This window comes from Leptodactylus fuscus, chromosome 8 (genome assembly GCF_031893055.1).
Source record: "Leptodactylus fuscus isolate aLepFus1 chromosome 8, aLepFus1.hap2, whole genome shotgun sequence".
Classification (NCBI taxonomy): domain Eukaryota; kingdom Metazoa; phylum Chordata; class Amphibia; order Anura; family Leptodactylidae; genus Leptodactylus; species Leptodactylus fuscus.
The window spans coordinates 71992979-72008012 of NC_134272.1; the positions used below are offsets into that span (position 1 = coordinate 71992979).

Genomic DNA, 15034 nt, shown 5'->3' on the forward strand with positions numbered 1-15034 from the left:
ATTTTTTATATTGATATTTTTTTACATTCCCCATTCTTTTCAATGTCTCTAGGTCCATAAAAATTGATTTACACAGGTGTACCATCTTTTTTTCCCCATAGACCCATTACATTGATGTAAGGATTCCGTGATGTATCCACATCAATGAAAAAACCCCCCAAAATGGATGGCTGAATAAATGCATTGAAATTAGTGGATACATATGCCGACTGTGGAATGTTTAGTTTACTGGCAATAATATGTGGATACCTCTACAGTAAAAGTGTTTGCAAGTTTTTCTCTCTTCTGCTGTATTCTGCGGAGCGCAGTTTACTTATTGCGGATTTACAAGCTTTTTTAATACCTGTAACTTTCCCTTTGGGATTTTTACAGAACACAACTTACTTAATATGAAAAAGAGGTGTCCTCTATATCCTCGAGACCAGAGTATAGGGAGGAACCAAGGTCCCATATAGAGTGCATGACTTAGCCATACATGTGATAGAGCTCACAGTTGGGCACCCCTTTATATCTGAGCAGGTGGTCTGGAGACCAAATATCGGCTTGGTGATAGTGAAGGAGAATGGAACCGACTGGACATAGAAAAAGCATCACCTTCGCACCTTTGCAGCCGCATAATAACGCGGCGTATACGCTCGTAACTCCCATTGAAATCAATGGGATCTTTTTGAGTGCTCAAACTCTGACACGACGTATACGTGCCAGATCACGCTCAATTTTACATTGTGTGAACGCACCCTAATAGTATGCCTCTTCATGTCATGGGTATTCTGGGTAACTCCTGATATCAGTGGGCCGCACTGTGGGAGAGTAACACACATCTCCCGTGGTGCAACTCTGTTCTGCCTAACAAGAGCAATGGCCCAGCCTTCAGAAAATTACCAAAGTGATGACCTGGACCAGTCCATATGACTTGTAACAATCAGGGTATTACACAGTGAAAAATAGAGAATATTGGAAACATGCATTTTGTCTTCCACTCCCTTTCCATGTTACAGAGGTCATCTAGAAGTAATATTTGTCATGGAAGTAACCTGCTGTAGCAGGAATTTCTCCACACGAAGGTAAGTCACTCCAACTTAAAGGGATTGTCCAGTTGCACAAATAAATGTTACTGTTTGTAAGATGAAAAGTTCTACAATTTTCCTATATACTTTCTGTATCAATTAGTAGGGGTTTTCTAAATCTCAGCTTGTTCTCAATCATTGGTTATTTCCAATGGATAAAAACCAGTCCATGATCATGTGACAGACACACAGGTGCACAGCTCGTTACAAGAAAGATGTATGATAACTGTAACAAGCTGTGCACCTGTGTGTCCATCACATGACCATGGACTGAATATCACATGACTATGGATTCCATATATATGGACTGTATATCACATGACCATGGACTGAATATCACATGACTATGGATTCCATATATATGGACTGTATATCACATGACTATGGACTTTATATCACATGACTATTGACTCTATATCACATGACCATAGACTGTATATCACATGACTATGGACTCCATATCACATGACCATGGACTGTATATCACATGACCTTGGACTGTATATCACATGACTATGGACTCAATATCACATGACCAGGGACTGTATATCACATGAGCATGGACTGTATATCACATGACTATGGACTCCATATCACATGACTATTGACTCTATATCACATGACCATGGACTGTATATCACACGACTATGGATTCCATATCACATCACCATGGACTGTATATCACATGACTATGGACTCCATATCACATGACTATGGACTGTATATCACATAACTATGGACTCCTTATCACATGACTATGGACTCCATATCACATGACCATGGACTGTATATCACATGACCATGGACTGGATTTGTACCTACTGGAAGTAAACAATGCAATCAAAGAATCTAAAAAAAGTCTTGAGGAATTGATACGTAAAGGATATTGGAAAATTGTACAACTTTTCATTAAACAAACAATATCATTTACATTACTTGCAAAACTGGACAACCCCTTTAAGTTATACCGCTGCCACCATAGCAAGCATTGATACCAATATAGCTTCCATTACTGGCCATAGACTTAGAGGAAGGTATGTTGAGTATTTCAGAGCATAAAGGTTAGAACAATCATTTCCACTCTTGTTATGTAGGACAAGCTGCTTTCGGCTGTATTTTGCCGTATAAATCGCTGCTCGCTTCCAGCTTGGAACGTGCACATTTAGCTCACTCAGTGTGAAATTAACAGGTTACAATGGGAGAGTCGCAGGAACGATCAGTAAGATATAAGAATTATTCATTGTAGACACCCATCCTATACAGAACTTAGTTCATATTAAATGAATACCCATTATTGTAGCACTCGCTATATCATCTCCGGCTGGCTCAGAAGGATTATACTCTGAATAGTATGGAGTATAGTATAGGAAACACAATATTTTGCACAGAGAGAAGTCTGGATGTGATAAACCTAATCTCTGTAGCTAGAAATTAATTATAATATACTCGAAAACTGAAGGGCAGAGCTGTAAGTATTATACAATGAAGTGCTTACATATACGGCCTCATCATATCAGCAGATGTATATAATGTTGTAGATTATCACGCTATAAAAAGCAAGTGGTTTGGATCTGACTAATGGTCTTAGTAGGAAATTAGAATTGGAAGGGGAAAGAGAGAATTACAGCTCTGCCATCTCAGGGTAAAAATTCAGAATGTGAACAATGAATCGCGTTTTAAAAAAAACACTGGGTGACAACCATAGTTCCAAATGTTACATTTCTCAGAGAGGTTGTCAGTTCCCTAAAAACTTCTGAGGTTGTCACTTTAGCAATCACGAAAAAATTTCCGAAAATGTGAGACAGGGCGGAGAGAGGGACGGGCGCGCCTTAACCCATCAAACTTATTATAACTCATATATAACAAACATCATCTTCTGTTTGCAGTTGCTTATTTTTTCTTTCTCCGTTTGACTTGGACTAGTATAAAAGCTTTTTTCCCTACAGCATGGCGCCGTCATCTTTATCTCTTTTCTTTTGCCGGTATGCTAGTGTCCTCTTAAGGAAGACCTTTCTTTGATAGGCTCTGCTCCACTGATTTTGGCACAGTTGGAATTTTTTTTATAGCCCCCACCATTTTTGAGTAATGAGTGCAGTTAGTTTTGGTGCCTCATATGATAATCAGACTACCGTCAAGCGGGTAGGCTCAGACAGGAATAGACAAGGGGGCATGATTCTGTGCTATGACATTGTATAATCAGAGACAGTCAATGTCAGACCTCAGAATCAGGCCCCTTGTCTACTCTGGCCCAAAACCCCTAACTTGGCAGTAGAGAGCATGATAACTATGATAACTATATCAGGCAGCAAAATTAACTGTACTCATTCCTCAGGAAATGTGGGGACAAGAGAAAAATACTAACTGAGCTGGAATTAGTAGAGTGCACCTATTAGAAGATGCAGAGAACTGGAATATAATATACATATAATGCCTGCCAAAAATTGCCCAAAATTTTTTTATGGTGCTTTATTCTTTTTATTTTTTAGTATATGTATGGATTTTATGTTGTTTTGGTTTTTTAAGGTAATTTATTATTGCACTTGAAAAAAGGACGACAGTCCTCGAAACACGTTGTGCTCCAGTCATACCAATAAAGAGGCTTTTGATACAATACAAGTGACTCGGGAATCCATCATTCCTAAGAGCACAGAATGTCCTTTTTCGGGGGTCCTTCCCTCTCTCTGTTGCACTCAATGTCAGAACTCAGAATCAGGCCCCTTTCTCTTCTCTGGCCCCAAACTATATCAGGCAGCAAAACTAACTGCACTCATTCCTCAGGAAAGTCGGGAAATAGAAAAAAATACAAACTGAGCACCTATTAGAAGATGCAGAAAACTAGAACAGAATATACATATAATGCCTGCCAAAAAAAAAGCCATAAAAAAATGGAGAAAAAAAAAGTTTTTTTCGACTGGTTTTAATTGATCATTTTTGATTTGTACGACACAAAATCATAACAAGAATTCCGTTTTGGAAGTATTCTAGAAGAACAGTTACACCTGTGGCAACTATTACAGATAAAGGAGAATTCTAACCTCCCATTACCCAAAAGAAAAAAAAAAAGTTTTTGAACTGACTTCGGATATCTTTGGTTTTCGCTGCACTATTTCCCTACCACATGTTATTGTCTTCAGGTGCAGTCTCAGCAGGTGCGTAGGTGGGCTTTGTCTATGGAAATGCTATCGCACCCGAGCAACATCCACCATCAACTCCTATTCAGTGAAATTCCATCTGACAGCGCGGCGCATCAGATATCACTATTTGTATGTATATTTCCATACCCATAGGGAATGTAACTTCAACTAGATTATTTTTTCAAGCCTTTCTTGTCTCCTCCACTTGATCAATGGGTTGTGCAGTACATAATCCCACTGAGATCTCTCGACCACCAGCTCATGTATTTGAAAGGCGCCTGTTTATTTTTAAAATGCAAATTCTCATACCCCCAAAGACTCCGCCGAAAAAAAAAAAAGAACAATTTCTTAAGTTAAGAGATTTCCATCAGGGGGCTGCTTTCCTGTTTTATACCAGACTAAGATCAATCGCTGTCAAAACCACTTAGATAATATTGTACAATCGGGCCGAGACTCTCTTCAATGAAATAAGATCCTGTTTTTTACATCATAGTTTGCAAAAAAATGATAAAATCGCTATGAAAAAATAAAAAAAAAAAGAACTTTGAAACGCCGACTTCTAGTTGGACCACTGCTTGGAGAACTGCCACAGATAACAATTAAGATTGCCCCCCAACACTAACCTCCCCGCCTCAGCAGCAGATTCCGGTGGAGAGGAGGCCCAATAAGGTTAATACCCCTACTTTGATCTCTGTCAAGGCGTACTAGCAAGAATTAATTTACATTTCAGATGAAAAAAAAAAAGTTGACAGCATGAAAAGGCATCTTGTTCCCGGTATGTGAATGTGCTGCAATAGATTGGGAATTCTAAAAAGGAAGTTCTAAGGAAGCTAACAGGATAAGCCCCCACTGCTGATTTTACTGGGAAAGAGATGAAAGGGAAACAAATTTCAATATGAGCGGGACTGCAGAAACATGTAAGCCAAATGTTTTCTAAATTCTCAGAATGGTCCTGGATGTGAATGGTGTTCTGCCTTCTCATCGTCACTGGCACCCAGAGAAAAAATGGCAATAATGAAATTTAAACTTTTGTCTGTCAATGGAACATTTCAATTTCATGTTTATTTTAGAATTCGGAACTATGGAATACATTTAGAAGACTGGTAAAAGGGAAAGTTCTTGGCCAGGTTATTTAAAGGCGTTATCCAGCTGGAGATATATATATATATATATATATATATATATATATATGTGATCAAAAATATCCAGACACCTGGCTGAAAATGACTTACAAGTTTGTGGCGCCCTCCATCGGTAATGGAGAGGGCTTGCACCCCTTGTTGTTTTGCGTGGCACTATCATAGCACAGGCCTACATTGATGTTTTAAACACCTTCTTGCTTCCCACTGTTGAAGAGCAATTCGGGGATGGCGATTGCATCTTTCAACACAATCGAGCACCTGTTCATACTGCACGGCCTGTGGCAGAGTGGTTACACGACAATAACATCTCTGTAATGGACTGGCCTGCACACAGTCCTGAATCCTATAGAACACCTTTGGGATGTTTTGGAACGCCGACTTCATGCCACGCCTCACCGACCTACATCGATACCACTCCTCAGTGCAGCACTCCAAGAAGAATGGGCTGCCATTCCCCAAGAAACCTTCCAGCATCTGATTGAACGTATGCCTGCAAGAGTGGAAGCTGTCATCAAGGCTAAGGGTGGGCCAACACCATATTGTATCCAGCATTACCGATGGAGGGCGCCACCAACTTGTAAGTTATTTTCAGCCAGGTGTCTGGTTACTTTTGATCACATAGTGTATATATGTAATACTTCCCTCTGATCCAACACCAATATGTACTGTAGTCCCTTACAGATATTGTCATCTCACTGTTCCAAGTGGGGCCCACAACCTAAATTCTCTATCAGTGTGTCTTGGAAAGAAACCCACCCAAACACAGAGAAAACATCCAAACTCCATATAGATGTTGTCCTTGGTTAGATTTGAGCTCAGGACTCCAACGAAACAGTGAAAACCTCTAAACCCTCACACATTTGGAGGCGTCCCAAGTCATCACTCATCTCTATTACCTGGTCCTTCTTGACACATAGGAAAGAACCACAGCCACTGCCGTGTCTCAAGAAGGGCCAGTAGGAAGTAGGTAGCAGTGGGGATCAGAATTGATGCAACAGGGGGTCAGTGAGAATAGGCCATTATGCAGGGCCATAACGATATGCAGGGGATGCAACTGCGATCAGGCCCAGAGGGGTACGGGGCTCACGGCTTGCTGGAGATAGTTGGGGCCTCAGATCACCATGATAGTGGTCGGAGAAAGTCGGTTTCCCAACCGCTATACATATTGTTAGTCACTTCCCCAATGGTAGCCTACCCAGAGGAGGTGATTAAAAATAACAAATACTTATACTCACCTCTCCTGGGCTTCTAACAGTCCCTAGAATACTCTTTGGGGCTCTTCATGCACCTCAGACGTTACTGCTTGGGCCTGTGACTGGGCTTCAGTGGTCACATGGGGGTGCAATGATGTCATTACACCAGTGCACCCCACATGACTGCTGGGACCCAATCACAGGCTTCAGCATTCATATGGCGCATGCTGGTATAATGACATCATTGCACCCCACATGACCTCTGAGGCCCAATCACAGGCTCCAGCAGTCTGGGGCACATGACTTCAGTCACAGGCACAAGAGGACCGAAGAAGATGCTGAAGAGAGCCAGACGGAACTTGGATGCCCAGAAGAAGTGAGTTAAGGTGAATATAAGTGTTTTTTTTTATTATTTTTAATCACCTCCCCTGAGCCACCACTTATTATACTATGGGGTCTGAGGAGACCCTATAGTATAATAATAGCAATGAAGCAGAGGACCCAACCTCATGAATATATTCATTGAATTTATATACTATGAATTTACTACTCAAAAGCCCCCATCGAGTTGAGTACATGATGGAATGTACTCAAATGGGCCACTGGGGAGCATTATACTATGTTTGGGTGCCACTGAGGAGTGTTATACAGTACTATATGGTGGGCACAGGGCAGGAAACTGTATTACTGTATATACTAAGGTCAGGGGATAATCGTACACATTAGGGAGAGTGTGTGCCTACATAGGCAGTACGGAGACTTACAAGTCATTCCTGCTCCGCTAGGGATTCTGGGTAAAAAATATGCAAATCTATTCTCCAGGATGTAATTAGGAGAACAGTACCTCTCTATGCCGCCCTCTAGAGAGCAGCCTCCTTAACATCATGCATGACTCAGTTAATAAGCCTACTATCATGATGCGGATTTAATTGCCAAATTAGTATTTCTATTCCAGAAGGAACAGATTCCCAGCTATGGACAGCGCTGTTTCTGTCTTTTGAACCTCCTCAGCATAGCGCAGGGATACTGATTTGGCAGAGTGAGAGACTATAGACCAGGGTCAGGGGATAATCGTACACATTAGGGAGAGTGTATATACTAAGGAAGGGGGGTTGTCTGCAAATTTTGCTTTTATAAGGTCTCCAAATTCCGGATGACTCTAGTTCTCTGCACAGTTGGGTGACTTGGGCGCTGCTCTGCAGGAAAAAAAAACAGTGGCATATCCAAACAAGAGGGAATAGGAAGTTATTCCAATTGTGGTTATTTAATAGACTTCCCAGATTCCTCCTTCAGAATTTTCAAGATCTGTGCTTTTTACCAGTGAATGCAAACATTCCTTTATATAGGATCGCATACAGACCTAGAAGCTATACAGAACTTATACAGAATCTTCACAACTGATGCTTTGCTACAGTTGTATCTGGTCCGATAAATTGCATCAATATGTCAGGACAGGACAGAAGAGAGATGTATGCAGCTTATGAATTTACAGTAGGCTCCCTAAGTCTTTACTAGAGGATATTTATCTGTGTTAGTCTGTAGTGTTGTGTATACAGCTATCCCCACTGTGTGCACCATGCACAGTTTTACATGAACATACTCCGCAGCCGCGTAACAAAAGCTTTTCACTGCTTTTTAAGATACTGTCATTTACAGTACTTTGCTTTGGGCTAAACTCATGCGCTCTTTCCGATCTACATAAATCCATTTCCTTAACAAGAAAAACTCATAGTAACATTCTGGTTTTCAGGCAATAAACGATATGTAAATGAAGGCTTCTGCTCAGTGACTCATATAGTGCGGTGAATATCCCTGAGAATGTCCTCGATGCTGCAACCAAGTAAAACACTGATGACTACATGCAGATGAACCATAGCTTTCTGTATATTGGAGCCATTGTGGGGCGATTGTGCCTTAAAATTGACCGTGACAATGTGAAACTTTACATGTAAACTGATACAATTTGAGTATTATACATACTAATATCACTTTTAGCTCATCTATTTTCCCATTGGCACCTGGGACATTTATGATGCAGATTTTGGCCAACTATGAAATACAGTACATGGATGGGCTGGATCCACCAGGACAAAAGCTACTTTGGCTACAAGCTGTGAGGGAATTGCTAATTGTGCAATTCCCTAGTGCTGCTGCTGAAACCAGGAAGAAGGGAAGACAGAGACAGTGACTCCTAAACTTGAACCAGGCCCTATCCCTGCCTACTTCCCTGACCTGCCCTAGTCGACAGAAGGCAACTTGGTGATGGTCCTGTCAGGATATGGAGTCGCCGCGGTCTCCTTGGGAGACGTGTTAGGAGTTCTATTGGGTGTGCTTAGGTCATTAAGGGTTAATCTTTTCCTTGCTCTCAGTCTCCATGTCATTAGCCATCAGGTGTGTTCTCTGCTGCTATTTAATCCCCACCCAGGCATGGATCCTTGCCAGCCATTCACTTTGTGTTTCCTGGTCCCCCTGCTCAGTCTGATTCCCTGTCTGTTTGTATTCCATATGTTTCTTGGTTTTTAGACCCAGCTTGTATTTTTGACTATCCCTTGTCTTTTGATTTGGTACCTTTTATTATATCTCCTGGCTTGACCTCTTGCTCGTCTGACCTCGCCTTCTCTTCTGTGCCTTGCTAGGACTTGTGGTCCTCCCTGGTTCCATGCTGTTTAGTCTTTTGTTTTGCATTGCATTTACACTGTGCTTTCTGTTTAGGTATGACCCCGTGACTCCAGTCCCTTGGACTTTCAGGGCCTCCTCTCCCCTTATCCTAGCCGCCGGATAGAAGGTTAGGAGCCGTGGTAGGCGCACTTCAATTAGGAAGTGCATTGGTCTGCCTCATCTCAGATCTTACAGCATAGTTATAGCTGCAGGGCCTGCGACCCCCTTTTTTTTTTTATAATAATTTTTATTGATTTTCAAAAAGTATAGACATACCAAAATTGAGCATGCACATATAAAGAAGGCACAGCTTCTGCGAAAATACAATGGTAAAAGATACATATGCATGGTGTCATACATTAGGGAATAAGAATACCAAAAAATTACATACAAGGAAAGGGTATTCCAATGAGGTCAACATGACCATTACCTATGAAAATGAACAATAAATAAAGCGGAAATTAAGGATAATCGTGAGAAAAACCAAAATGACGTGGCAAGCAGTATCTGAGAACCTAGGTCACTAGGAAGAGATGAAAGAAGACGTACCCAGAAAAATGCGGGAGGGGAGTGGGAAGGTTTGGATGGGACGGGGGGCCGGAGGGATGAGGGTGGGTAAGGGGGGGGGGGGGGGGAAGTAGGCCTGATAATCCACGAGATCTCTGAATGGCTAATAGTACGGCCTGCGACCCCTTTTGTCATTAGTTGCACAGTGTTGCTTTCCCAGCTGTTTCACTTTGCACTGCCTGACCCTGACTCCAATCCTTACAGGTCCCTTCTCTGAATAAATGTACATAGAATAAGACCAGTCAAATAACATAGAAGAAAAGTCTAGTAGTTAAAGGTCAAAGCCAGAGAGACAAAGCAGTACAAAATCATAATCCAAAAGAGTAGTCACAAGAAAAGGCAAAGACCAGAGGTGAGTAATACAATAGTAAGAGAAGTAGGAAGCTAGCAAGGACAAAGTAACAGGACAGAGTCAAAATAGCCAGCAGACCTGTGTGGGCTAATGACCTGTATAGAGAAAGCTCAGGAACTGCCTCAAACTTGGTTGGTAGACAGGTTGTCAATCACAGAGGTAAGGCTAAGATTAACTATTTGATGAACAGAGGGTAATAAGGTGCAGGAGATGGGTGTGGTGGAAATTTAATTACAGAGGAGAGGTAATAGAGCAACAAATGATCAATGTTCATATAGAGCAACAAATAACTCTAAGTAAGAAATCAAACTGATAATGCCTCCTGCACCACAGCATGCAAGCAGAAGGTGCACAGAGACCCGAATAGGCAGAGACGTTACACTAGCTCTGTGTTCTGGCTCATAGAGGGGATCGTGAGAAGATAACTTCTGGTAGATTCATTTGTTCTAATGGAGAATATAGTCAAGGGTTTGTCTTAATCAGAAGTAATGTAACCAGAAAGTCATCTTCAGACATTGTCATGGCACATATTTCAAGTAAGACTGAACTAGAGAGCACAATTGTATCCAATGAGTAGCCAACTATATGGCAGATATACTGTAAAATGACAAATGTATGTGTTGTCAAGAGTATAGTTCTTATAACCTCCCGACTGACACTTCAAGTGAAGGTAAGGGGTCTAGTTTGCCACATTGTTAAGCTCATAAAACATCACATAAGTTCCCTAATTTTAACACTAGATAAATGTCTGCTGAGGTCACTGAGCTGAAGACGGGTCAACCAAGTCCTGTGCACATCCATGTCCTGTCAGTGACTGTAGACTACAATGTATCACCTGCTTGGATAACAACAGCAGCTTCATTTCTTCTGTTTCTTATTTCCTGGAATTTCTTGCGAGCATCATATCCTCTCCATGCTGCAATGAGAAATCAATATATTATAATGTATATCGATGGCATCACCACTTTGGTTCCTGAACGATTCGTGGCTCCAACAGCATTGACAATAGTAATGGGACTGCACTTGCTAGCTTGCTTGTATGTGCACCGATCTATCTATCTATCATCTATCTATCTATCTATCTATCTATCTATCTATCTATCTATCTATCTATCAATCATCTGTCTGTCTGTCTGTCTATCAAGGACCCCATGTAATAATCTGCAGAAGTTTTTAGGTAATATGTGATAACTGCAGACAGAATGAGGATAGCTTTATTTGACACCAGAGTATATAATGTATATAATGTAAGATGTGTTATAGGATTACTTGATTGTGTAAGTCACCATAAGCCTCCTAAATTGATTTATTTTTTATTTTCCACCATATGTCTATAAGTTACACTATATATCTGAAGCTACGTCACTGCCTAGATGTCACTATATACTGTAGGTTGTACTGCTGTACGTTACACTAATCCTTACCAGCCTGTATACAGGTAGCACTCTTTTCCCTCTTCTGTTTGACCTTCTTATATCTTCTTGCCCCGAGCCATCCTTTGGTATACGCCTGCATCACCACTACCCGTCCAATGACTTCCCGCAGTAACAGGTTCAGCTGTTCCACATGGTAGTATTTTAGGAAAACCTTAGGCAGAAAAGACAAAAAAGGAAAGACATGGTTTTCCAGTTCCCTGTCACACGGAGACACATATGGGAGGACTGGCTCATTTAAGGTCACCCGGCAGATTTATTTTGACATTTGTTGACCTTTGCAGTCAGCTTTAGGGATGATCTACCAGCCCCTTTGTCCTATATTAATGGTTTTCTGCTTCTATATGTTTATATACAGTAGGACAATAAATAGAAACATGGCTATAAAGACACTGTGATCCTTAAATCTGATGTGTCACTAATTTATTTTGTAAAACCAGATATCAATCACTTTTTTTATGTTTATATTTTCTGATTGTATATTTGTTATTAAACTTAGAGTAAGAAATGCAGTATAGGGTAATTTATTTGAGATATATACACTCACCGGCCACTTTATTAGGTACACCATGCTAGTAACGGGTTGGACCCCCTTTTGCCTTCAGAACTGCCTCAATTCTTCGTGGCATAGATTCAACAAGGTGCTGGAAGCATTCCTCAGAGATTTTGGTCCATATTGACATGATGGCATCACACAGTTGCCGCAGATTTGTCGGCTGCACATCCATGATGCGAATCTCCCGTTCCACCACATCCCAAAGATGCTCTATTGGATTGAGATCTGGTGACTGTGGAGGCCATTGGAGTACAGTGAACTCATTGTCATGTTCAAGAAACCAGTCTGAGATGATTCCAGCTTTATGACATGGCATTGCATTATCCTGCTGAAAGTAGCCATCAGATGTTGGGTACATTGTGGTCATAAAGGGATGGACATGGTCAGCAACAATACTCAGGTAGGCTTTGGCGTTGCAACGATGCTCAATTGGTACCAAGGGGCCCAAAGAGTGCCAAGAAAATATTCCCCACACCATGACACCACCACCACCAGCCTGAACCGTTGATACAAGGCAGGATGGATCCATGCTTTCATGTTGTTGACGCCAAATTCTGACCCTACCATCCGAATGTCGCAGCAGAAATCGAGACTCATCAGACCAGGCAACGTTTTTCCAATCTTCAATTGTCCAATTTCGATGAGCTTGTGCAAATTGTAGCCTCAGTTTCCTGTTCTTAGCTGAAAGGAGTGGCACCCGGTGTGGTCTTCTGCTGCTGTAGCCCATCTGCCTCAAAGTTCGACGTACTGTGCGCTTAGAGATGCTCTTCTGGCTACCTTGGTTGTAACGGGTGGCTATTTGAGTCACTGTTGCCTTTCTATCAGCTCGAACCGGTCTGTCCATTCTCCTCTGACCTCTGGCATCAACAACGCATTTCCGCCCACAGAACTGCCACTCATAGGATGTTTTTTCTTTTTCGGACCATTCTCTGTAAACCCTAGAGATGGTTGTGCGTGAAAATCCCAGTAGATCAGCAGTTTCTGAAATACTCAGACCAGCCCTTCTGGCACCAACAACCATGCCACGTTCAAAGGCACTCAAATCACCTTTCTTCCCCATACTGATGCTCGGTTTGAACTGCAGGAGATTGTCTTGACCATGTCTACATGCTTAAATGCACTGAGTTGCCGCCATGTGATTGGCTGATTAGAAATTAAGTGTTAACGAGCAGTTGGACAGGTGTACCTAATAAAGTGGCCGGTGAGTGTATATATATATATATATATATATATATATATATATATATATAGAGTAAATCTGATTGATAGATAGATAGATAGATAGATAGATAGATAGATAGATAGATAGACAACATATACAATGAAAGCATCAAAAATTCTCTAAAAATGTTTCCCATAAAAACAATGACACATTCCCTTTAATGAGGGCTATGTAACATATTTTTTTCCCTAAATGTTGCTACACTTGCTGCACTTCTGTACTATTCCTATAAATGAGGCAATACTAAGGAAAGGCAATATTTTTAGACGTAAGTAAACCTTTTATTAATCTCATACATCCCCATTAAGAAAAGGCTGGGAGGTGTTTTGTGAGCAAATCAAGTTGGTAATTTCATGCCCGCTGGGAGTCCTTTGGCTGGCATGGCGTGTGGTGTGATTTCCTTTTATTTACTCAGTCGTCTCTTTAGCTGACCTGTTAATAATCCATGGCAAGTGGTTAATTTAATAGAAAGCAGTGGTGACCCTCGCCCATCACCAGGCTTCTGGTGTCATTATTATAAATAATCTCTACAATGATATTAATGCCACATGACATCTGACTCCATGCTTAATTGATAATCCATGAAATGTTATGGGCTTGGTCCATGCTGTCCTTTATAATTTACGTATTCTATTAAGGATATTGTGAAACTGCTCTAAACATTTGACACCTTTATTTTGGATCATGTATGGATTCAGAAAATTCTCTACTCATTTGGTGGGGATCACATGTATGCACAAATCATACCATTAGGTCCATTACATTAGGTCCATGCAGTATGAAAACCTAATGATGGCAATTTGCACTAAAAGACAAGCAGTTTTACCATGAGGTTATAAACCGTGCAGCGCACTGCATCAATGTTAAAAAAAACACACCATATTCCACATGCTGTATGTGTTTGTACTGCATGTAACAAATGTAAGTCAATGACGATATCTAGAAGAATGCCATCCATCGGCCATCAACAACAATGGATGCCATTTGATGTCCATAGGCTCCTATGTTAAAAAAATAGACCCCAGTGCTATGTGAGGAACATTTCCTTTATTGGGAATGTCAAACATGAGGCCTCCATACTCAAAGTTAACCATATTCAGATCCCGCACAGAACCTGGATGATACGGGTCCAGTCTATAGCAGTTTAGATTTCTTGTACATGACACCAATGCACATATACTGTAGGTGACAGTGGCTGGCTATCAATGGCAGGACATGTAATGGCCATTGGGATACCAAATTTCCTTCTGCTAAGTGCCTGGAAATGGTTTGGCAAAGACCACGCAGTGTAATGAAGGCGCCACCTGTGACTGGATGGTGGACCAGGAAACTGTAGGAGCTGCTTCTGCTTGTAGGGAAATCTAAGAAACCTGAATGTCTTGGCCACTTGGAACCTGTCACCGCATGCAAACATTCACCTAATCACCATTCGCCACACCTCCGAAGAGCTAGGTCAGAACGCCTAAGATGATGGGCTTGTGTCAATCCAATGATAAACTCCTCTCAAAGCCTGTCAACTTGGCAAAAATGTCTTCCAGTGCCTCAGAGACGCATGTTTAACAGTCAACAGTCTCTCATCAAAACATCAAGAGGTACACTACCCAAAATAGCCTCTGAACCTTTATATAGGGCAGCAGTGGAAGCACTTTTACTTAAAAGTCAAGGGATAGGAGGTTTTGTGTCAGATTTCGGGGATCTGAGTCTTGGATT

The 15034-nt window shown here is 41.2% G+C and overlaps 1 protein-coding gene across 1 annotated transcript in view; it reads right to left on the reverse strand.

Moving 5' to 3' along the window:
• Positions 1–15034, reverse strand: part of MYO3B (myosin IIIB) — a 193975-nt gene that overhangs the window by 18941 nt on the left and 160000 nt on the right. The window contains exons 27-28 of the mRNA XM_075284187.1: positions 11538–11700; positions 10949–11029 (exon numbers count right to left, since the gene is read on the reverse strand). Coding sequence (XP_075140288.1) covers positions 10949–11029; positions 11538–11700 — 244 coding nt within the window. The remainder of the gene's footprint in view (positions 1–10948; positions 11030–11537; positions 11701–15034) is intronic.